Source organism: Heptranchias perlo, chromosome 2 (assembly GCF_035084215.1).
Source record: "Heptranchias perlo isolate sHepPer1 chromosome 2, sHepPer1.hap1, whole genome shotgun sequence".
NCBI classification, from domain to species: Eukaryota; Metazoa; Chordata; class Chondrichthyes; order Hexanchiformes; family Hexanchidae; genus Heptranchias; species Heptranchias perlo.
Genome location: NC_090326.1, coordinates 149,975,139 through 150,000,167, shown reverse-complemented (window position 1 = coordinate 150,000,167; position 25,029 = coordinate 149,975,139). Strand labels below are relative to the sequence as shown.

Genomic DNA, 25,029 nt, shown 5'->3' with positions numbered 1-25,029 from the left:
ATTGACTCTGGACCCCATGAAATCTCATGGCATCAGGTCAAACATGGGCAAGGAAACCTCCTGCTGATTACCACCTACCGTCCTCCCTCAGCTGATGAATCAGTCCTCCTCCATGTTGAGCACCACTTGGAGGAAGCACTAAGGGTAGCAAGGGCACAAAATGTACTCTGGGTGGGGGACTTCAATGTCCATCACCAAGAGTGGCTCGGTAGCACCACTACTGACCGAGCTGGCCGAGTCCTGAAGGACGTAGCTGCTAGACTGGGCCTGCGGCAGGTGGTGAGCGAACCAACACGAGGGAAAAACTTACTTGACCTCGTCCTCACCAATCTACCTGTCGCAAATGCATCTGTCCATGACAGTATTGGTAGGAGTGACCACCGCACAGTCCTCGTGGAGATGAAATCCCGTCTTCGCGCTGAGGACACCATCCAATGTGTTGTGTGGCACTACCACCGTGCTAAATGGGATAGATTCAGAACAGATCTAGCAGCTCAAAACTGGGCATCCATGAGGCGCTGTGGGCCATCAGCAGCAGCAGAATTGTATTCCGGCACAATCTGTAACCTCATGGCCCGGCATATTCCTCACTCTACCATTACCAACAAGCCAGGGGATCAACCCTGGTTCAATGAGGAGTGTAGAAGAGCATGCCAGGAGCAGCACCAGGCGTACCTAAAAATGAGGTGCCAACCTGGTGAAGCTACAACTCAGGACTACATGCATGCTAAACAGCGGAAGCAACATGCTATAGACAGAGCTAAGCGATTCCACAACCAACGGATCAGATCAAAGCTCTGCAGTCCTGCCACATCCAGTCGTGAATGGTGGTGGACAATTAAACAACTAACGGGAGGAGGAGGCTCTGCAAACATCCCCATTCTCAATGATGGCGGAGTCCAGCACGTGAGTGCAAAAGACAAGGCTGAAGCGTTTGCAACCATCTTCAGCCAGAAGTGCCGAGTGGATAATCCATCTCAGCCTCCTCCCGATATCCCCACCATCACGGAAGCCAGTCTTCGGCCAATTCGATTCACTCCACGTGATATCAAGAAACGGCTGAGTGCACTGGATACAGCAAAGGCTATGGGCTCTGACAACATCCCAGCTGTAGTGCTGAAGACTTGTGCTCCAGAACTAGCTGCGCCTCTAGCCAAGCTGTTCCAGTACAGCTACAACACTGGCATCCACCCGACAATGTGGAAAATTGCCCAGGTATGTCCTGTCCACAAAAAGCAGGACAAATCCAATCCGGCCAATTACCGCCCCATCAGTCTACTCTCAATCATCAGCAAAGTGATGGAAGGTGTCGTCGACAGTGCTATCAAGCGGCACTTACTCACCAATAACCTGCTCACCGATGCTCAGTTTGGGTTCCGCCAGGACCACTCGGCTCCAGACCTCATTACAGCCTTGGTCCAAACATTGACAAAAGAGCTGAATTCCAGAGGTGAGGTGAGAGTGACTGCCCTTGACATCAAGGCAGCATTTGACCGAGTGTGGCACCAAGGAGCCCTAGTAAAATTGAAGTCAATGGGAATCAGGGGGAAAACTCTCCAGTGGCTGGAGTCATACCTAGCACAAAGGAAGATGGTAGTGGTTGTTGGAGGCCAAACATCTCAGCCCCAGGACATTGCTGCAGGAGTTCCTCAGGGCAGTGTCCTGGGCCCAACCATCTTCAGCTGCTTCATCAATGACCTTCCCTCCATCATAAGGTCAGAAATGGGGATGTTCGCTGATGACTGCACAGTGTTCAGTTCCATTCGCAACCCCTCAGATAATGAAGCAGTCCGAGCCTGCATGCAGCAAGACCTGGACAACATCCAGGCTTGGGCTCATAAGTGGCAAGTAACATTCGCGCCAGATAAGTGCCAGGCAATGACCATCTCCAACAAGAGAGAGTCTAACCACCTCCCCTTGACATTCAACGGCATTACCATCGCCGAATCCCCCACCATCAACATCCTGGGGGTCACCATTGACCAGAAACTTAACTGGACCAGCCATATAAATACTGTGGCTACGAGAGCAGGTCAGAGGCTGGGTATTCTGCGGTGAGTGACTCACCTCCTGACTCCCCAAAGCCTTTCCACCATCTACAAGGCACAAGTCAGGAGTGTGATGGAATACTCTCCACTTGCCTGGATGAGTGCAGCTCCAACAACACTCAAGAAGCTCGACACCATCCAAGATAAAGCAGCCCGCTTGATTGGCACCCCATCCACCACCCTAAACATTCACTCCCTTCACCACCGGCGCACTGGCTGCAGTGTGCACCATCCACAGGATGCACTGCAGCAACTCGCCAAGGCTTCTTCGACAGCACCTCCCAAACCCGCGACCTCTACCACCTAGAGGGACAAGGGCAGCAGGCACATGGGAACAACACCACCTGCACGTTCCCCTCCAAGTCACACACCATCCCGACTTGGAAATATATCGCCGTTCCTTCATTGTCGCTGGGTCAAAATCCTGGAACTCCCTTCCTAACAGCACTGTGGGAGAACCGTCACCACACGGACTGCAGCGGTTCAAGAAGGCGGCTCACCACCACCTTCTCGAGGGCAATTAGGGATGGGCAATAAATGCCGGCCTTGCCAGCGACGCCCACATCCCGTGAACGAATAAAAAAAAGATTCATTATTTGGACAGCTAGTTTTCAAAACCGGATAGATACACAAATTTGCACAAATAACTCTTTTAGTGGAGATGTACCTTTCAGTAAATGCACAGAATTGCAGCAGAACATGCTATAAACTTGGTAATATTTTACATTAAAATGAGCAGTGCTGTATATATTGCATGAGTTGCTGTATGATAAGTGAGTGCTCGGAAAAACACAATTGGTAATCTTTTTCTGCTACAAATTGTAAAGCACTTTGTATGATACTAAATGGAGTAATAAAATGTCCTCAGTTCACCAACTAATCTCTGGCTGCATCATCTTGTTGCTGAATGATGTGAGCGGTCAGCACTCTTCTCAGGGTGCATTAGCTTTTTCCAAGTGAACTGAGAACAAATTGCACTTAAATTTGCTGCAGATTTGAAGCGGTCCAATTTTACTTCTCGGTTTTGAAACCAGTGTGGAGCCTTTGGTGACATGTTAGTGTTTTGAAGGTGCCCTTGATAGTGGCATGCATTTTGAATCCGAGCTACAGAAGATGGTGTTTACACTGTGGCCTGAGATCTGCAGCTGCTGGAGATTTCACGTCCAATGTTCTGATGTAATCCACAGTCAAATCATTAATGTGAATTCCTATTTACACATCAACTTATTACAATTCTAAAATTGTTGTCTAGATGCATCCACAGTGGCATCAATGACCAACAGAATGTATTCATTTACCTGCTAATGTCACAAAATGATGCAATCACATACTTTTGAAAATGAAATCTACGAGTACAATACAGATATTTGAGAATGCAGCGAGAATCAGTGCTATCTTTTGCAATACAGATTTGGTTGAGAAATGTACCAAAAGCCCTTTTCTAATTTATAGTTATGGTCTTTTTTGCATCAATCCTCCAAGTTGTTCATTTAGTGTGTTTTAAAACTTGCATTTGTTGATTAGAAACAGTTTTAAAAATAACTACAGATGTAGACTCTACATGGTATGGGTCTGACAGGTTAAAACTGAAAATAGTACCAAATTTAATGAAAGTTTGTTGGATAATGAATTTTAGATGACGTTATTTAGAAATGTTTTTAAATTAAAGTATTCTTACTTTCGTGTTTAAATGCATTTGGTGCTCATTTTATTATTCTTCCCACATTAGAATCAGTCTGACCTATCTGATGAAGAGCTTGATGATAACCTTTTGCAAAGTGATGAAGAAGCAAATGAAAGGTACAGTAGATTCTGCCATGTATTTTGTACACCGTGGAATCACAAAATTGTACACATAAATAAAAATGACGATGGTCTACAGCCTTTAACGTTAGACAAAAGACTATAAGTATCATAGTAGGTACAGCACAGGAGGAGGCCATTCGGCACATCTTGGCAGTGCCAGCTGTTTGAAAGAGCTACCCGATTAGTCCCTTTCCCCGTAACGCTGTAAATTTTTTCCTTTCGAGTATTTATCCAATTCCTTTTTGAAAGTTACTATTGAATCTACTTCTATCACTCTTTCAGGCAGTGCATTCCAGACCATTACATCTCGCTGCGTAAAGAAATGTTTCCTCATGTCTTCTCTGGCTCTTTAGTTGCTCACCTTAAATCTGTGTCCTCTGGTTACTGACCCATCTGCCACAGGAAACAGATTCTCCTTATTTACTTTGTCAAAACTGCTAATGATTTTGGACACCTCTCTCAAACTTCCCCATAACCTTCTCTCTTCTAAGGAGAACAACCCCAGCTTCTCCAGTTTCTCCACATAACTGAAGTCCCTCGTCCCTGGCACCATTCTAATAAATCTCTTCTGCGCCCCCTCTAAGGCTGTGACATCCTCCCAAAAGTGTGGTGCCCAGAATTGAACGCAATAATCCAACTGAGGCCTAACCAGTGTTTTATAAAGGTTTTGCATAACTTTGTTGCTTTTGTACTCCATGCCTCTATTAATAAATGTAAAGAATCTTACAACACCAGGTTATAGTCCAACAAATTTATTTTAAAATCACAAGCTTTCGGAGATTATCTCCTTCGTCAGATGATTCTCCCAGTCCATCACCGGCATCTCCACATCATGTCTATTAATAAAGCCTAGGATCCCATATGCTTTTTTAAGTGTTCTCAACTTGCCCTGCCACCTTCAAAGATTTGTGTATGTGCACCCCCCAGGTCTCTCTGTCCCTGCAACCTTTAAAATTATACCATTTAGTTTATATTGATACTCTTCATTCTTCCTACCAAAATGCAACACTTCACACTTCTCTGCATTAAATTTCATCTGCCATGTGTCTGCCCATTTCACCAGTCTGTCTATGTCCTCCTGAAGTCTGTTACTATCCTCCACATTGTTCACTACATTTCCGAGTTTCGTGTTATCTGTAAACTTTGAAATTATACCTTCTACACCCAAGTTCAGGTCATTAATATATATCAAAAAGAGCAGTGGTCCTAATACTGACCCCTGGGGAACACCACTGTATATTTCCCTCTAGTCTGAAAAATAACCGTTCACCACTACTCTCTGCTTTCTGTCCCCTTGCCAATTTTGTATGCAAATTTGAGTACTGCCATTGTCCCTTTAATCCCATGGGCTTTCATTTTGCTAATAAGTATTACGTGGTGCTTTATCAAATGCCTTTTGAAAGTCCATATACACAACATCAACCGCGCTACCCTCAACAATCCTCTCCATTACTTCATCAAAGAACTCAATCGAGTTAGTCAAACACAATTTTCCTTTTAACAGGTCTGTGCTGACTTTCATTAATTAGCCCATACTTTTCCAAGTGCCAATTAATTTTGTCCCAGATTATTGTCTCTAGAAGTTTCCCCTCCACCGACATTAGGCTGACTGGCCTGTTATTGCAGGGTTTATCCCTTTCCCCTCTTTTGAACAAGGTTATAACATTTGCAATCTTCCAGTCCTCCGCCACCATCCCCATATCTAAGGATGATTGGAAAATTGTGGTCAGAGCCTCTGCAATTTCCACCTTTACTTCCCTCAGTAACCTTAAGGTACATCCCATCTGGACCGAGTGACTCTTCTACTTTGAGTACTGCTAATCTTTTAAGTACCTCCTCTTTATCTAGTCGCTAATCTGTTCTCATACTCTCTCTTTGACCCACTTATTCCCTTTTTTAGAACTCCTCTATACTTTCTGTATTTAGCCTGGTTCTCTACTGTATTATGAACCTTACATTTGTCATAAGCCTCCTTTTTCTGTTTCACTTTAATCTCTAGAACTTTAGTCATCTGGGGGGCTCTAGCTTTGAAAGCCCTTCCTTTCTCCCTCGCAGAGATATGTCTACTCTACCCGAACCAACTCCTCCTTGAAGGCCTCCCATTTATGGTTCAGACTAAACATTACTGTACATTGGAAATATAATTTGTTTTATGTGTTAAGTAAAATTAAATTCTGTTGAGTTACACAGTCTGCTGGTCTGCTTAAACAGATATCATACATTGAAATATAATATTTTGCTAGTTCCTTCCTGCTCTGTAGGTTGAGCTACCTTTTCACATGCCTAGATTTTGGCACATCTGATTCAATCAAAGTTTGATTACAGGCCTCACTGAAAGGATTAATAAGACAGATTTAAAGAACTTTATAGTAAATAAATGGGATAGAGGGTAATACATTACATTAAAATGCCGCCTTTATTTGCAACCATCAATTTACCTGACCTTTAAGGAGAAAGAAATTATCAGTAGCTGTTTAAAAAGCATTTTAGAGATATTCTGAAGGTTATTGTTGCTTCACCATCTTATGCTGCAATAATCTGTAAAGTTTCTGTAATATTTCATCCCCATGGCTTACAAATGATGAAGTTTAGCATTGATAATATTGACTCTCCCATCCCTACCTTTCTCTTGTGGGTCTCTGTTTTAGCCGCCTACAGCTGTCGTCCAAATAGGCAAAAATACAGTGCGCTGATTCAAGTCTGTAAATTCCACGCGCTATACTAATTCTGTGTCTGCTATATTTTTGTTCAACTGGGACTCATTAGATAGTTACTGTGCACTCTGAGTGAGAGCCACTTTTATATTATGCAAGTACTGTCAACTGCAGATGTATGGGTCTTGCACAGCTGACAGCAACACCAAAGACAAATGTGTCAGGTTTGTTAAAGCAGGGCCTGAGAAGAGCCATTTATGCTGAGTCTTCTGCGCCAGCACAAGTAAATCTGGCAAGTTTATCTTTGATGCTGTTAGATGTGCGGGACTATGACATATGGAGTTCAACGTGAGGAAGTGTGAGGTCATTGACTTTGGAACTGAGAAAGACAAATCAAAATATTTTCCCAATGGTGAGACACTAGGAAGTGTGGAGGAGCGGAGATTTAGGTATCCAGATACACAAATCAGGGAAAGCTAGTGCACAAGTACAAAAAATAATTTAAAAGGCCAAACGGATGGAATTGGAATTGAAATTGGAATTGAAGTGTGAGGAAGTGACACTTCAGTTATACAGAATCTTGGTCAGATCCCATCTGGAGTATTGTGTTCAGTTTTGGGCATTGAACCTTGGGAAAGATATATCGGCCATGGATGGGGTACAGTGCAGATTCACCAGAATTATACCAGGGCTCAAACAGTTAAATTATGAGGACAGGTTGCATAAACTTGGTTTGTATTCCCTTGACTTTAGATGGTTGAGGGGTGATCAAATCGAAGTATTTAAAATGGTTAAGGAACTTGATAGAGCGGATACAGAGAAACTACTTCTGGTGGGGCGAATCCAGAACAAGGGGGCATAATCTTCAAATTAGAGCTAGCCCATTTAAGAGTGAAATCAGGAAGCACTATTTCACAGTGGAAATCTGGAATTCGCTCCCCCAAAACACATTATGCTGGGTCAATTGAAATTTTCAAGATTGAGATCAATATGTTTTTGTTAGGGTATCAAGGGATATGGAACAAAGGTAGGTAAATGAAGTTGTGGCACAAATCAGCCATGATGTAATTGAATAGTTTTTTTTGTTTGTAATTGAACAGGCTCAAGGGGCTGAATGGTCTTGTCCTATTCCCATGACCCGCTCATCAACAGCCAGCGGCTCTAAGACAGCACTAGCAAAGTGCTTATTAGCATTATTCCTCTTTTCTTTCCACCCACTTCCACCACTCCTTTGTCCACTCCCTGACCTATCCTAAGAAAGTTATTCCTTTAAAGATTACCCAAAGTTACAGGCAATTAGTAAGGAGATTTTCCAAGTACTGCAGATTACAATCCAGTTCTATCCAGTAGTTTTTTTTCCCCAAGCATGTTACTTTTTCACAACTTGGTAATATGAATGTTTAGTTAAATTAAACTTAAATTAAGTTTACAGAATATCTGTGCGGCTGAACTTTCAATCTCTACTTCTGATGATTGGGAAAAAACAGTGACATAATTTGGTTTGTATTGTTGTATAAAGAATGTACTAAACAGTGAAATTCAGCATATCTATAAATTTGTTGCAGGATTAAAGCAAGCTGTATAAAAGTCAATATCCCCAGGATTAATTAATACAACAAAATGTAACAAAACAAACTTTTAGAGTACCTGTTAATGACCACCGCAGTTACAATTTGAAATGTAATGGTGTAGCTAACTACAATAAAATGTGCTGAAAGTACAGGCATTCTAATTTACTAAAATAACTATGTTTAGTGTAAAAAAAATTCTTAAACACAGAGCTGGGCACAGGGGAATGCACTCATAATTATGCTCTCTGGTAAGCTGTGCTTTACCTAGAGCAAGTTACCATTCCTGTTCTGCCTGAAGATCTTTGATCACAGGTTCTGTAGAGCAATTAGTTAATTGTACTGTGGTAATCTGCAACTACCTTTTAAGCAGTACAAATTCTCTTGCGTGTATTTGTTTTATTACTGTAATATGCAAATCTAAAATTCACACTGAGCACATTCTTCAGGGCACCTAAAATAAATAACCTTTAAATTAATCTTCAATGCAGTATTTTGCTGATAGGTGAGAATAACATGTATTAGGCATGTAACTTTTCCACTGGCCAGATGGTTTTCAAATTAGGTTACAAATTAATTAGGTGGTTCTTAGAATTTAGTACCAGCTGCAGATCTACTATTGGAGTGATATGGATAACTGAACCACCTGTCCTGTATTTGTTGTTAGATGAAATTGTGATTTCGAAAATGTAAATATCTTAAAATTTGCTTGATGAAGTGCTACTTAAAAGCTTCAACAGTAATATTCTACAAATCCATCACACTGACGTGCATTAACTGCATGCCTTCACAGATTGATTACAGTATTATTTTACTGAATCATGATTGCTTCATTCTTAGTGATTTGAAGAGAGCCAGAAGGCTAAGCTGCTGAAAAACTAACATTTATTTTTGTTTAGCATCCTCTTTACGTACTGCAAGATAAAACTCATGTTGTCTAGAGTAGAATCATGAAATGCAGTCCCTTTGACATCTTTGATATTGGCAAAATAGCGTTGGGATGCCGCCTGAATTTTCCTAATGCTATATAGACACCTCTAGGGATGATGTGTATTTCTTTTTCCCATGTTGCACTCGGGGATTCTCGGTTTGCTTTGATTAAAATACCTCTATTGTGACAGTTTTAATAAAAACACAGCTATGTCCATCATTTTATAGTGTTTGTTTTTATTTGCCTCTGTCTTAAAGGTACCAAGTCATACCAGCATATGGTTCAGTGGGTGCTGGTAGCCTTCTGACACCTTCTGCAAGTGGCAATTTTTCATGTGTGAGGTGGACAATTGAGTAACACGTCACACAGTGCATTTACCCACTGAACCATTTTAAGTTGCAGCTGTTGACAGTTCCAGATAAAGGGACAGAGTCTCGAGCAAGCTTCTCTTTTAACAGCTTAACTATTATTTGTCAAGGTGTTTGCCTTGGCTCAGTGGTAGCACTCTCGCATGAGTCAGAAGATTGTGGGCTGAAGCTCCATTTCAGAGACTCGAGCACATAATCTAGGCTGACAGCTCAGTGTAGTATTGAGGGAGCGTTGCGCTGTCGGAGGTGCCGTCTTTTGGATGAGACATTAAATCAAGGCTGCATTTGCGCCCTCGAGTGGACGTGAAACAATATTTTTTAAAAAAAATGATCTGGTCATTATCTCATTGTTATTTGTGGGATCTTGCTGTGTGCAAATTGGCTGCTGCATTTTCCTACATTACAACAATGACTGCACTTCAAAAGTACTTCATTGGCTGCAAAGCATTTTGGGACGTCCTGAGATCGTGAAAGGTGCTACATAAATGCAAGTTCTTTCTTGCTATTGAAAGAGAATGGTCATTGTGTAGCCATCTATGGAGGTGAAGCTACCTAGCACTAAGGTATATAGTGTTAAATGAAAAAAATCTCTTGCTGTACATCCAAAAGAAAGTTGGATTCCTCGCATTTCTGTAGCATTTGTTGAATTTGAAACAAAATTTGGTCAATCTGTAGACATTATCTAATGTTTCATATCCTGGGAGCATACCTCCATTTGTTTCGCGAATGGGGCTTGGGAATTGAATTGGATGGGTCACTCTTTTGACAGGTAATAAAAATTGTAAAGCTAGGCAGTTAGTGTGGAGGATTTACACTTGGGGTCTGCTATTTCTAACCAAAGTCTGGCCAAATGTCTAGATGAACATATTGTACATTATCCCCATATACATGAAAAGCCTTTGAATAATGCAAGATGGTGTGCTCATCTCCAACTTGGGCTACTCAGTCATATTTGATAGTGTCTGTAGGGGTGTTATTTTCACCAAATGTTGGGTATTTTAGCTTATCAGCCACAATTTGGCAGATCTGTTTTGATACCAAATTATATAGAGAAGGCCACCAAGCTGCTCCGAGGTACCTACTGTACCCAAGTTCTGAGGGGTGTGGATGACTATAAAGGAGGAAGAAAGTAAGATTGATTACCTCGTAGGATTGTTTAATTCTTTGAAGTATTATGCACTTACCAAGATTTCTCCATTTCCATGGCTTTATCATGGATTGATTGCACATTTTATTACATAAATATGTTTTGGGTTTCTGTTCTGCCTCATGGGATTAAGGAAACACTCAGATTCCTTTATACGGTAGTGGGAACATCATAAGACAGTAACGTCTCACAAATTCAAACATCTTAAGAGACTGTCTTTAATCTTTTCAATTCACAACCTGGGCTTATTTCTACACTATTTAAAACATGCTTTGTTTAAGGAGTGATAAAGACTCTGAGGTAATTTATCTTACCTTTGGTTGACACCTTTCCATTGTAACCTGGACCAAAAACAATGGAGTAAATAGAAAAACCTCTTGAAGGAACATATCTTCATAAATATTCACACTTAGTATTTCTGTCTCTGATTTGTAAGTAAATCTCAGAAGTGTAAATCTTACAGTGGCATCTGTTTTGTGTGCTATTGCTGTGGTCTAAGCATTGGTGCAGTTGTTTCAGTGGTACTGTCATCTGGGACAAGAAAATTTCAGATTTATAGATTGGGCTAGTGTTAGACTAAATGTTTATTTCATTAAGTTCAGGGCCTGATCAGTAGTAAATGTCGTGTGCTATTCAGGTTCTTCATAGGGCTGGATTTGTGGTGAATGTTGTACAATATTTAGTTTTATGTTTGGTATTTTTAGTGTTGGAGTTCTCTGGATGATAGAAATTCTATTTTTTAGTAATTCCTGGCGGTTTCTGCAGCACACTTTTTTGCATTGACTGGCTGAAAACTGCCTTATCTAGATTACAGTGGTAAACAATTTTACAACACCAAGTTATAGTCCAACGATTTTTATTTGAAATCTACAAGCTTTCGGAGGCTTCCTCCTTCCTCAGGTAAATGTCAGGAGCTCCTTGAAGCCTACGCATTTATACATCACAGAACAATACATGGTGTTTACAGACTGCCCCTGCAACTGCCCGTTGCCAAGGCAATCACCTTGTTCAGACAGAGAGGTGTCACCTACAGAACCCCCGAATACACATTCAACAAAAAAACAAACAGGGAAAAAAAAAGAGAGAGAGAGAGAGGCAGAAACATCCAGAAGGCAGAGAAAGCCTGCAAATGACCCATTATATTAAAAACAGATAGCTTTTGTTCGCTGGTGGGGTAACGTGTAGCGTGACATGAACCCAAGATCCCGCTTGAGGCCGTCCTCATGGGTGCGGAACTTGGCTATCAATTTCTGCTCGACGATTTTGCGTTGTCGTGTGTCTCAAAGGCCGCCTTGGAGAACGCTTACCCGAAGATCGGTGGCTGAATGTCCCTGACTGCTGAAGTGTTCCCCGACTGGGAGGGAACCCTCCTGTCTGGCGATTGTTCCGCGGTGTCCGTTCAACCCCAGTCCATCACCGGCATCTCCACATCATAGATTACAGTGTACGTTGAGGCCTATTAGGCTATAGTTTTTGTCCAACTTTCTTTTTAATACATTAGGTTTCCATTTATTGAAAACCAGTGCATGGAATGGGGCTTTTTAAACTTATTATTTGGTCCTCTGAAACTGTTCACTACTGAGCCCAACGGCTTTATATCTAATTGTGTTATTTTTTTTTATTCGTACGTGGGATGTGGGCGTCTCTGGCAAGGCCAGTGTTTATTGCCCATCCCTATTTGCCCTTGAGAAGGTGGTGGTGAGCCGCCGCCTTGAACCGCTGCAGTCCGTGTGGTGAAGGTTCTCCCACAGTGCTGTTAGGTTGGGAGTTCCAGGATATTGACCGAGCAACGATGAAGGAACGGCGATATATTTCCAAGTCGGGATGGTGTGTGACCTTGGAGGGGAACATGCAGGTAGTGTTGTTCCCATGTGCCTGCTGCCCTTGTTCTTCTAGGTGGTAGAGGGTTTGGGAGGTGATGGCGAAGAAACCTTGGCGAGTTGCTGCAGTGCATCCTGTGGATGGTACAAACTGCAGCCACAGTGCGTTGATGGTGAAGGGAGTGAATGTTTAGGGTGGTGGATGGGGTACCAATCAAGCAGGCTGCTTTGTCCTGGATGGTGTCGAGCTTCTTGAGTGTTGTTGGAGCTGCACTCATCCAGGCATGTGGAGGGTATTTGGTCATTGCCTGGGTCTTGTCTGGTGCGAATGTTACTTGACACTTATCAGCCCAAGCTTGGATGTTGTCCAGGTCTTGCTGCATGCGGGCACATTATCTGAGGAGTTGTGGATGGAACTGAACACTGTGCAATCATCAGTTAACATCCCCATTTCTGACCTTATGATGGAGGGAAGGTCATTGATGAAGCAGCTGAAGATGGTTGGGCCAAGGACACTGCCCTGAGGAACTCCTGCAGCAATGTCCTGGGGCTGAGATGATTGGTCTCCAACAACCACTACCATCTTCCTTTGTGCTGGGTATGACTCCAGCCACTGGAGAGTTTCCCCCCTGATTCCCATTGACTTCAATTTTACTGGGGCTCCTTGGTGCTGCACTCGGTCAAATGCTGCCTTGATGTCAAGGGCAGTCACTCACCTCACCTCTGGAATTCAGCTCTTTTGTCCATGTTTGAACCAGGGCTGTAATGAGATCAGGAGCCAAGTAGTCCTGGTGGAACCCAAACTGAGCATCGGTGAGCAGGTTATTGGTGAGTAAGTGCCGCTTGATAGCACTGTCGAGGACACCTTCCATCACTTTGCTGATGATTGAGAGTAGACTGATGGGGCGGTAATTGGCCGTATTGGATTGGTCCTGCTTTTTGTGGACAGGACATCCCTGGGCAATTTTCCACATTGTCGAGTAGATGCCAGTGTTATAGCTGTACTGGAACAGTTTGGCTAGAGGCACGGCTAGTTCTGGAGCATATTGGTTATATTTGTATGTATATGGTGCTTTGGATTTTTCTAAATTGTAAACTTACCCTTTTGAGTCTAAATCTCTTGCATTGAAATTTTTATTCAGATTGAATTTTTCTTTTTAAGTGCACATTGTGCTTCAATTTAAGTGACCATTTTAAGTTCTCCAGCTGTTTTGAACAGTTGCTTTATTTCCATACTTTGCAGGAAATTTGCCTGTTCCTTATCTTAACTGGGGTCTGTAATATTGATTTATGGATCACTTTCCTTTGGGTTCTTTTCAGAATTATTCATAGCATTTGACAGAAAAGCTTCAATTTCCACAATGGATTGATCTTTTGACATCTCAATGAATGATGTCAAACTGGTTCAGGGAAAATCTGAGGGATTTGGCAGTGATAGTAAACTCAATACTTAAAATGTCCAGTCACTGTAGAGCAGCATTCAACAAAGCAAACTGAATCCTGAGCTACATTCCCAAATCAGTAGAATGCAAGTTTTAAGCAGTCATACTGAAGTTATATGGTGTTCTAGCCAGGTGGCTTCTTAAGTACTGTGTTCAGTTCTGGACGTTGGAACACAAAGGAAACGGCCAAAGCTTTGGAAGAAGTGCAGAGAAAGGCATTAGGGTTGATAATTGTAGGATACGAGGTCATAGGTACAAATTAATAAAAGCACGTTCAGGGTTTGAGTTAGGAACCATTTCTGAGTGATTTAATACCTGATACGGTTTTTCGGGTAGGATAGTGGAGGTTAAGAATGGAATCATTCAAGTGATAATTGAGATGCTGTAATAGGAGGGATGTGGTATGAAGGGTGGGCTTGATGGGCTGAATGGAATTGCTCATCTGTACTTTGTGAACCTTGAGATCTGAGTCACCTTGTCGCTGTAATATTAGGGTTTAGGTATCACATTGTGAGCTGAAAACTCATAGCAACTAGCTGGTGCTGGGAGATTAGGATATCTTTGAAGCTACTGGATTGTAAAAAATTAATTTCATATTTTAAATTTACCTTAACTCTCATTTGATTTATTAGCCCACCTTAACAAAAAAAAACATCTTTCTGCTATTTGTATGTTGATGTTTTGTAGATATGAGTGCTTTTCGTGCTCAACATACAGTCAGTAAGACACCGAGGAAGCATCTTAAGAACAAAGTAGAAGGCAGCAGTCAAGATATTGCTTCATTATATTCCACATTCACTGACCTTTTCAAATGCTGAATATCTATCCCTTCTAGCAAAATCTAATTTGTTTCAGAAACATCAGTAATATAAAAAGAGGCATGGGGATAAGGAAAATATTAAAGCAAATATCAGTGGTAGGCATTTTGTCAATTACCCATTTGGACCTCACTTGGAAAATCAACATAATCATTACTTGACCAATCTTTTTTTTTCATCAGCTACTTCTGATGTTTTTCTTAACAAAAGGGGAAGCAAAGCTTGTTTAAAGTTACTCATTTGGTAGGTTACAGCTCATGTTGGTGACTGAATTTATGACATTCATTTTCAAACAATTCTTGCCTCTATTTGTAATCATTTTTATTCCCTTGCTAGTAAAATTGCATTAAGCATCCATTTCAGTGTGGCTGATTGACAGCGTGGGCTGTTTTTAACTGTTGAATCCTTTTAATGGTATTAGAATTCTTTTATATTAACGGACAGCAGTCCCAGACTTAAGGAGGTATCTGAAGTGAGAATTGGTGCTCTTGCTATGTCCTGCTAATGGGCACATTTTCCAGTCTTTCTTGGTTGGGATTGGGGATGGCTTGACATTTTTTTCCCAGCGCTTGCTGTCACACAAACTATGTAAAAAAATTATTAAACCTAAAATTGGAAAAATTGCTCTCATAATTGTTGGGGAGGGAGGATTTGTTTAGTAAAATCCATCTGTAAGCACTGACTTGCAACCTCAATAATTAAGTAACACCACCAGTTTCTAGGTAATCAGCCTTTGCTAGCATTTTGACTTCTTCATACTTTTCTGCAAAAGTGGGGTGCCTCAGCCATTTGTGTACTGTTTACATAATTTTAACATTTTACATAGGGCTCTAATATAATTGGATGCCTTTTTGTGAGTGGAGAGGAAGGAGAGTGACTTGCTGTGTAATCCTTAACATGAGAAGAAAGAGCTGTATCATTGTACCTTTTTTTCCTTCCTTCCATGCTTTTATCATTTTAATCCAAGGTTGTCAAAGAGAAGACCTCTATTTATAGAATACCCTCTTCAGGAACAAGGGGTGACTGAAAGGCACCAGAACACACACAGATTTCAATAACATTTAGGAGTAGGTGGCTATTACATAGAATTTAATAATTTCAGTCCTCCTCATCCGATTTCACCGAACCTTTTTCTTCTCAAATTCAAATATTTAAGTTGCTATTTGTTGGACATCTGGTTAATTTCAGTTCATTAATAGTTGAGTGCTCCATTTCTGCATGCTGATAATCCAATCTTTCTTTTCTAATCTTAGCCTCTCACCCCATCCCAAGAAATTAGCCACCGTCATGCCTGGTTTTTAGATTGCGAAGTGTACATCGGGGGTGCAATTTCCGAGAGCGATCCCCCCTGGAAGTACGCCAACTGCCAAATTGGCAGCTGGTTACTTACAAGCACATAGGGCAATTGCCTAAAGCAGGCGTGAAGCACCTTCAATATGCTAATCAGGGGCCCAATGCCTATTTCAGGACCCCATTGCCAAATTGGGTTTAAAAACTGGGTGGAGCAAGTGCTGTGCTTTGCCCTCTCAGCTTCTCCGGGTCTGCGGCGACCTAACCAGCCTTCCTTGAAGGGTGAGATTGCAGGATATGGTGGCAAGATTGTGCAATCGGAGTGACAAGTTTACATAGGCATTTCCCATGATAGATGTGGACATTATAATGGGAAAAGTTAATAAAAAGCATGACAAAAACAGAATAACAAGAAATCAAGTGGAAGATGGAAGTGGCAGCAGATGCAAGATTTTGTCAAATATAATAGATATCGATAGATCTATCTATATATAGTTTCTTGCTTTCGCTGGTGATCGCACTGCTTTTAAATAGTGAAATCTTTGTGTCATGCAATTTTAAAACGCCTGGTTTTATTATTTAAAACAGTTGCGAGGTTAAAATCGCAAGTGAATTGATTCATATTTAAGGTTTGCTGTAATTAAATCCTAGTGTATGGTACCAAAGATTTTATTTGGGAACCTTTTGAGTGTTTTTTTGTAGTGATACTTTAGGTTTATCGCCGCAGGGTATAAAACATGACCATTACATCAGTGTTTGTAACAAAAGGATAAATTTTATTTAGAATGTTGTGATTTTTATCTGGTATACATCTAAAATTTGTTTTCTTCCATAAAATTTGTTTGTATATTGCTTGAGTCATTGCAGTTTAGGAAAGATGGTGCAACTCTCACTGAGTTGCGTAACATTTTGATATTTAATGATGCATTTTTTTTTACACCTATTTACCGTGAATAAATGTAATGCTGAGGACAAAGACTTTAAAAAGCCAGGATTTCTACGTTTTAAAGCATCTGAAGTCATTTATTTTCCTTGCAGTTACCAAGGTGTATCTATCGACATCAGTGCCTCAGCATCTTTTACGGGTACGTCCTTAGAACTGTCCAAGAGTATCGGTGATAAATCTACTGAAGAGATATTCCATTATGCAGAGCAAGGTGCAGATGATGAAAATGCAGCTCTGGACACTGTAGAAGAAGCACAAGAAGAAATGGAAGGCTATACTCAGGACGAATACGTTGAAGAGGAAGAAGGTGTGCCGTATGAAGGCAACGACGCAGAGCTAGCAGATGACCAGATGGATTACCCGGTAGAACAGAGCGAAGAGATGTACAATGATGAAGTGTTAGACCTTGAAATCAATGACCCTCTAGATGATGAATTTCAAGTAAGTCCTTTTCTGTTGTATCATTTCAGATAACACTTCATCACCAGGGTCCAGGCTGATTTTAAAACTATTTCTGTCCCAGGGGAGGTGTGAAAATTAGACCTATTATCACTCGCTGTCAGTTTCTTTATCTCCTGTCTGACAAAGTTTATGTTGACAGCTTGTTTGGAGGTAGGCAATACTCTTCTGACAGGCTTAGAGACTGCTTGGCATTATGACCTTGAGGGTTGTATCTTTGTGAAAAAGCCTGCATTGTCTGATGCAGATACACTGCCAATTGTCAAGCACAGTTAAGGTGAAAGGTTTTTTATCAGCAGATTGGATGGGATCTGATTGAGCCCTGTAAAGGTGCATAGATTACTGACCTCTTTAGAATGTTAATTTTCCAGAAATGATTGATGTTCTTCGCATCCTTTCTTTCAACACATAGCAGCTTTAAGCTGAATAAAGAGATTAACTCTTAGCTGCTGAGATGATCTCCAGTGTAGAAGCATTTATCATCATTAAGTAGGTAAAACCACATAAGTGTATTTTTGAATGGGAAGAGAAGCTGATCTATGTAATGAGTATTATGACATGGGAAATTATTTTTCAGGAAGATGATTAAAGCTGACATTTGACAAGAAAATTTAAATTCTTGAAAGCTATTTTGTAATTTCAAAACATACAAGAAAACTATCTAAGGAAGTGATTTCAAAATTTTCTAATATCACTGAGCTTTTAATATCAGAGTTTGAGAATTTGGGGGAAAATAATATGATTAAATTAAGCATTAAAACTAATGTAATTGCAGCATTATTTTTAATACAATTTTTGTTCTCCCCACCCAAAACCCTATTGCTTTTCTGTTAAAACTGATCAGTCCAATTTACACTTATCTTTCATGGATGCTCAATTCTATTTCTGCCAAGAGGCGCCCCTGAGCAATGCAGGTAAGTACCCTTTTCAGAGACTCATTCAAGGCTGGCAAATTTATTCTATTGGGGTCAGTATGAATGTCTGTCAAAACTAATTTGAATTTGAGTCTCCAGACTGTTAACATTATAACCTCTGGTGAATCTTTTGGGCAAAAATGGCTGATGTAGAAAATGGAAATTTGCTGGTGTAGTATGGAGCACTTTTCTAAAGTTGGTGTTAAGATGTGTTATTGGGCCATAGTAATGGAACTCAACCCTGCACTGAACGCATACTAGATATGACCTGAGGAATACGTGATCCAGAGAGTGAGTGGAAAAAGTTACATTTCTCATCATTTCTGCCTCCTGCATTGATGACCGCAAAAAAGGAATGCAAGGGAACTTTCTGCACATGCATTTACACTGTTGTTTTCAAATTGGAGAAAATTACACCCTGCCGTTTCTCTTGGCAGTGATTTTTTTAATGTAAAAAATCTATTTCATATAGAAGTACAAATGTATTATAAAAACATTGTATTGTTTCTTGTTTTGAGACCATGATAACTCAGGAATTTGGAACATAGCAACATAAGAACAGGAGTTGGCCATTCAGCCCCTCGAGTCTGTTCTGCTATTCAGTTAGATCATGGATGATCTGTACCTCAAATCCATTGGATCATAGTTGATCTGACCCTCAACTCTATTTACCCACCTTTGTTCTATATTGTTTGATATCCTTGCCTAACAAAAATCTACCAATCTCAGTCTTGAAAATTTCAATTGACCCAGCATCCACAGCCTTTTAGGGGAGTGAGTTCCAGATTTCCACTACCCTTTGCATGAAAAAAATTCTTCCTGATTTCACCTCAAGGGCCTAGCTCTAATTTTACGATTATGCCCCTTTGTTCTGGATTTCCCCACCAGAGGAAATAGTTTCTCTGTATCTACCCTATCGAATTCTTTAATCATTTTAAATACCTTGATTAGATCAGCCGTCAACATTCTATGCTCAAGGGAATACAAGTCAAGTTCATGCAATCTGTCCTCATAATTTAACCCTTTAAGCCCTGGTATCATTCTGGTGAATCTGCTTTGTACCCCCTCCAATGCCAATATATCTTTCCTGAGGTTTGGTGTCCAAAACTGAACGTAGTACTCCAGATGGGGTCTGACTAAGGCTCTGTACAGCTGAAGTATCACTTCCTCACTTTTGACTTCCAATCCCCAAGAGCTAAAGGCCACTGTTCGTTCCATTAGCCTTTTTGATTGCATTTTGTACCTGTGCACTAGCTTTCATTGATTTGTGTACATGGACACCCAAATCTCTCTGCTTCTCCACAGCTGCTAGTCTCACCATTAGGAGAATATTCCAGTTTGTCTTCCTCAGATCTAAAGTGAAAGACCTCACGCTTCCCCATTAAACTCCATCTGCCATAGTTTTGTGTCCCTTTGTAACTTCCCACCCCATCCATGCAACTTCATAGTATCATAGTACTTACAGCACAGGAGGAGGCCATTTGGACCATCGTACATGTGCCGGCTCTTTGAAAAAGCTATCCAATTAGTCCCATAGCCCTGTAATTTTTTTCCCTTCAAGCATTTATCCAATTCCCTATTGAAAGTTATTATTGAATATGCTTCCACCACCCTTTCAGGCAATGCAATCCAGATCATTACAACTCACTGCGTTGTAAAAAAAAGTTTTCTCATGTCGCCCCTGGCTCTTTTGCAGACCACCTTAAATAAGAACATAAGAACATAAGAAATAGGAGCAGGAGTAGGCCATCCGGCCCCTCGAACCTGCTCCGCCATTCAACAAGATCGTGGCTGATCTTCTACCTCAACGCCATTTTCCTGCACTATTCCCATATCCCTTGATGCCTATAATATCTAGAAATCTATCGACCTCTGTTTTGAATGTACTCAATAACTGAGCCTCCACAGCCCTCTGGGTAGAGAATTCTAAAGATTCACCACTCTGAGTGAAGAAATGCCTCCTCATCTCCGTCCTAAATGGCCTACCCCTTATTCTGAGACTGTGACCCCTGATTCGGTAGATGCAGTGAGGATGTTTCCCCAGCCAGGGGAAACATCCTCACTGCATCTACCCCGTTGAGCCCTGTAATCTGTGCCCTCTGGTTACTGACCCTTCTGCCACTGGAAACAGTTTCTCCTTATTTTCTCTATTTACGTTACCGTGTCTCCTAACTTAGTGTCATCTGCAAACTTGGATGTGTAATTCTCTATTCCTTCATCCAAGTCATTAATGTGTATGGTGAAAAGCTAAGGCCCCAGTACAGATCTCTGGAGAACACTACTTGTCACATCCTGCCAATCAAAGCTGTTCCTTTATCTCTACTCTCCTACCTCCCAACCAATTACCAACCCATAACACATGGTTACCTCCAATTCCATGTGCTGTCATTTTTGCTAATAATCTCATGTGGAACCTTATCAAATGCCTTCTGGAAGTCCATGCAGACATCCATAGACACTTCCCTATCCACAATGCTAGTGACTTCCTCAAGAAATTCAGCTAGTTTAGTCAGACATGACCTACCCATCACAAATCCATGCTGACTCTCTTTGATGAGCTAATAGTTGTCCAAGTGCCCAGTCACACTGACTCTGAGAGTCCAGTAACTTCCTCATAATTGATGTTAAATTGACAGATCTTAGTTACCTGGTTTCTATCACGCTCCCTTCTTAAATAATGGAGTGACATTTGCAAATTTGGAATTGAGCGCTGCACTGCATTCTAAATGTGAGTACCAACCTAAGTGTATAGCTATTATTGGTGCAGTCGAGAAATGCTTGAATCAAATTATATCGCAACTCAATTCGAGTTGCGATATAATGAAATGACTGACTTCAGTTGCTTCAGTCTCCAAACAGTAAAACATTACTTGGTGCATTCTGAAGTACAGCTTCAAATTTGGGAGATAAGCTACAGAATATTGATATACACGTAGACGAAGTATGTGACACTTACAAGTTCTGGTACAAGCGCATCATGTGAGTTAGAATAAACTTGTTGGGAAGACCAAAAGATAACTCAAAACAGGATCAATTGTTAATGATAAGTAGCTGTATAGTAACACTTCTCAAGGAATACTGGAAACATAACATCAGTGAAATAGAAACAATAAAACTAAATGGACATTTCTGTGTAGATAGCACCAGGCATCAGGTGTGATGAAGTCAGTAAAAGATCTGTTACAGGCTTGTAACAAACTTATATATCTACTATTGCCTCTGTATACTATATAGAACTACTAATTATAACCAATTGCTTGGATATAAGATTACCTCACAGTGATGATTGGCTGTCTGAATCAGAAAGGAAAATTACATGCATTTTGTAACATATTAAATGACACATGATCGCCTGGAAGGGTAAACTTGTCTTTGTTGTCAGGATGAAGAATATTCACAGTTGTATGCCACAAACCAGGATATGCCAGATCAGCTCCAAGCTGAGGGCAATGAAGAATATGAAGAGGAAGGAGCAGCTCCAGATTCACGGGAGCAAGTTGTAGAAACTGTCAAAGAACCTGAAGAGGTAAAGTGACATTGTAATTTTATATACACCAATTTTCCATTGAGTGAGTTCCTGACCTCATTCAGATCTAAACCAAGTGTTTCCGCACAAGAATAGATACATAATAAAAGGATGAATCAACCCAGACTCCGTTGACACATTCAGTGTGACTAAATAGTGAAATTAACAGTGGCGTGGGATCAGGATCAGTGTTCACTCTCTCAACTGGGGGCTATTGGAGAAGAGTTATAAAACAATTAAACGGTTCCCCTAATGGTCTCATAAAGGCACTGCTTGCTTGTGTGTTAAGCCACACAGAGCAGAAGGTCTTAGATGTTTATTTCCTACCCATGCTGATTTAACTAATCTCAGCAGGTCAACAGTCACTACAGTTTTCCATTAACCTTTACAACCCTCTGTTTTTAAATTGTAAAACAATAATTAGACTCATCATTTAACCTTTAGACTGCTCACAAGTTCCTGGCAGTGACTTTCTCCTTGGGTTGGCCGAGTTTTCAGCTGTCACTCGTTTATGCTGAAATAAACAGTTACCTTAATAAGGCTACTATGATGCCAGTAGTAGCTTTATTAACAGTAATAACCTATAGATCTAAAACACTTATAATTCTGTTACATTTTCTTTTTTTCTCTTTTTTTGGTCCCATTTTCTCTCCTTTTGAATTTGTAATCTGTTTTCTAATCTCTTTTCCCAATTAAGAAAACTATTTTAAAGATGCAGTTAAGTAAGTATATCTTTCACCTGGCTCTTACTATCTTTTACGAAGTGAAACTAAATTTTTAAGAACGTTTCTTTTTAGCCAATTGAAAACCCAGACTTGAAAGATCGCCCTTGTTCTATAATATATCTTGTGTGGTTAATTTTAACCATTTATATGTAAAACCAGGGAGATATTTTGCTGACAAGTAAATTCATGCACAGCCTGAGCCTGATATGTTTTGAGGTGGGAGAGGGAGACGTTCTATTTCCTTGCTCCTGAATTAGATAATCGTGATCTTTTTCACAGTGATCATTGGTTCATCTTAAGGGAGAGAAAAGAAAGTAATTGACTTCAGATTGTTTTGCTTTTGGGTCACCATTCCTTAGGCATGCTGGTTTAAAGAACTTGTTCTGAACTTTGAGACTTGCATATGCTTGCATTTGACTTGTCAGCTCAGCTCCAAGGAGAAAATATTATACAACGTTGTAGAGGGCCCTTTACTTGGAAAGTACACATCTTCCATGTTAGAATTTCACATCAGTGTTAATCCGAGAGCTGTTCTTATCGATCTTGATAAATTTCTGCCTCTGCATTTCTGATGTCAACGCAATTAATCGGAAAGTCTGGTTTAACAGCCTTTCCTTAGATTGACGAAGTTGCACAGATTATACAGATCAGCTATGATCTAATTGAATGACGGAACAGGCTCGAGGGGCTGAATGGCCTACTCCTGTTCCTATGAGTCCTGCTCATCTGCTTTGATGCCCTCTTTGCATTGCATGGTGAAACTTGATAACTACGCTAAAAGTTGTCAGTATTTAAGAAAACATATCACTTCTTGGTAACTTGTGCAGCAGGAAAAAAACCTGCAAGAGCAGACCAGTTCTTTGAGAAACCAAAGGGACAGTAAGCCCAATTCTAGTTGAGATAGGATAGGTTTTATAGCAGTGAAGAATACTGTTCTTTATCCTAAGTGGAGAATGGTAACCTGATCACTCTTTCTAGAGTATATTAATGTACTAAGCAATCATTTTTAAAAATTTGTATCCTTCAAACTTCAAACATAATTGATATGTTGGGGAATTTTGCAACAATATACAGTAGAACCAGTGTCACCAAATATATTTTCAGTTTTTACTCCATATAACTGGACTTCAAAACAACTGAAAGTTTTCATCTCAATTTTGAATGTCCTTTTGAATTTTGAAAAATTATATTAACCATATACATAATTAGGAACATTTTTTATGAGCAGTAGCCACAACATAAACTTGTGCATATGTTCGTGATGGTACTGTTCAGATTTGGACATCAAAGCTGTATTGATCCTAAGGGAGATAGGTCTACCTTTGTAAAAAGAGGTGGTCCTCCTTAGCAAAATTGCCCATAGTATATATAGGATAATGATTGAAAAAGAAATAAATCTTTATTAATGTTTATACTCTGGTAAGATGACCAGTATAAAGAGAAAAATCTAAGAATCCCTGTTTACGAGGCATTTTAGCAGATATGCCCGATAAGAGCAACTACACAGATGACGATCCTTAATTTGTCACACAGCAAGTATCATTTATATTGCAATCTGCTCCAATGAGTGAAAAACTAATTTCAAATACAGTGTGCTGTGATTTTCACCAGTTGGTGAAACTATATACTTCCCAATTTTTCCTTGTTTTGTTCACGGTTCCAGTTGCAGTTTCCTGGCCTGAGCTTATTGTCTTCACTCTGCCCTGCCCACAACTTTGTGTGAATTCTCCCATTAGTTCTGGAGATGGTCCAGTGATGAAAAAGCTTCATTGGACCTATCTAGGCCTATCTGGCAGGTACCAAAAAAGCAACAGTTGGGGGCAACGAAGGTTTACCAGACTGATTCACTATATTCACTAGAGTTTAGAAGAATGAGAGGTGATCTCATCGAAACATATAAAATTCTAACAGGACTAGACAGACTAGATGCAGGGAGGATGTTCCCGATGGCTGGGGAGTCTAGAACCAGGGGTCACGGTCTCTGAACCGAGATGAGGAGAAATTTCTTCACTCAGAGGGTGGTGAACCTGTGGAATTCTCTACCACGGAAGGCAGTGGAGACCAAGTCATTAGATGTATTCAAGAAGGAGATAGATATATTTCTTAATGCTAAAGGGATCAAGGGATATGGGGAAAAGGCAGGAACAGGGTACTGAGTTAGACGATCAGCCATGATTGTTTTGAATGGCAGAGCAGACCCGAAGGGCCGAATGGCCGACTCTTGCTCCTATTTTCTATGTTTCTATGTCTATGTTTATGGCACAGAGATCAATTAGAATCCAATTTGTGGATCAGGTACCTGCCCTGAGCATTCACTATTGGCTACTTTTCAAATGGTATTATCTAAAATACTTTTAATTTGGAATATTTGTTAAATAGAAATAAAGAAAATTATGGTTACTACACCAGATTTTATAACCCCGTAAGATCTACCTGTTAATGAGGACTAGGAAAGTGCTATAAATAGGGTGGCACCTAACTCTTGTATTTTACATAATTTACTGCCCTACATAACCCTTGTTTGTTCTAGGTTCAGGTTTTTAATACTCAATCGATATCAGTCATAT

At 40.4% G+C, this 25,029-nt stretch overlaps 1 protein-coding gene across 2 annotated transcripts in view; it reads left to right on the top strand.

Annotated features, from left to right (window-relative positions):
- rbm33a (RNA binding motif protein 33a) overlaps window positions 1-25,029 on the top strand; it is a 167,729-nt gene that overhangs the window by 33,213 nt on the left and 109,487 nt on the right. Inside the window, exons 4-6 of one of the 2 annotated variants that reach the window (XM_068008257.1) lie at window positions 3,778-3,848; window positions 16,931-17,279; window positions 21,630-21,737. In XM_068008257.1, the coding sequence (XP_067864358.1) occupies window positions 3,778-3,848; window positions 16,931-17,279; window positions 21,630-21,737 (528 nt within the window). Of the gene's footprint in view, window positions 1-3,777; window positions 3,849-16,930; window positions 17,280-21,593; window positions 21,738-25,029 lie in introns of both variants that reach the window. The other variant, XM_068008249.1, reaches the window with a different exon arrangement.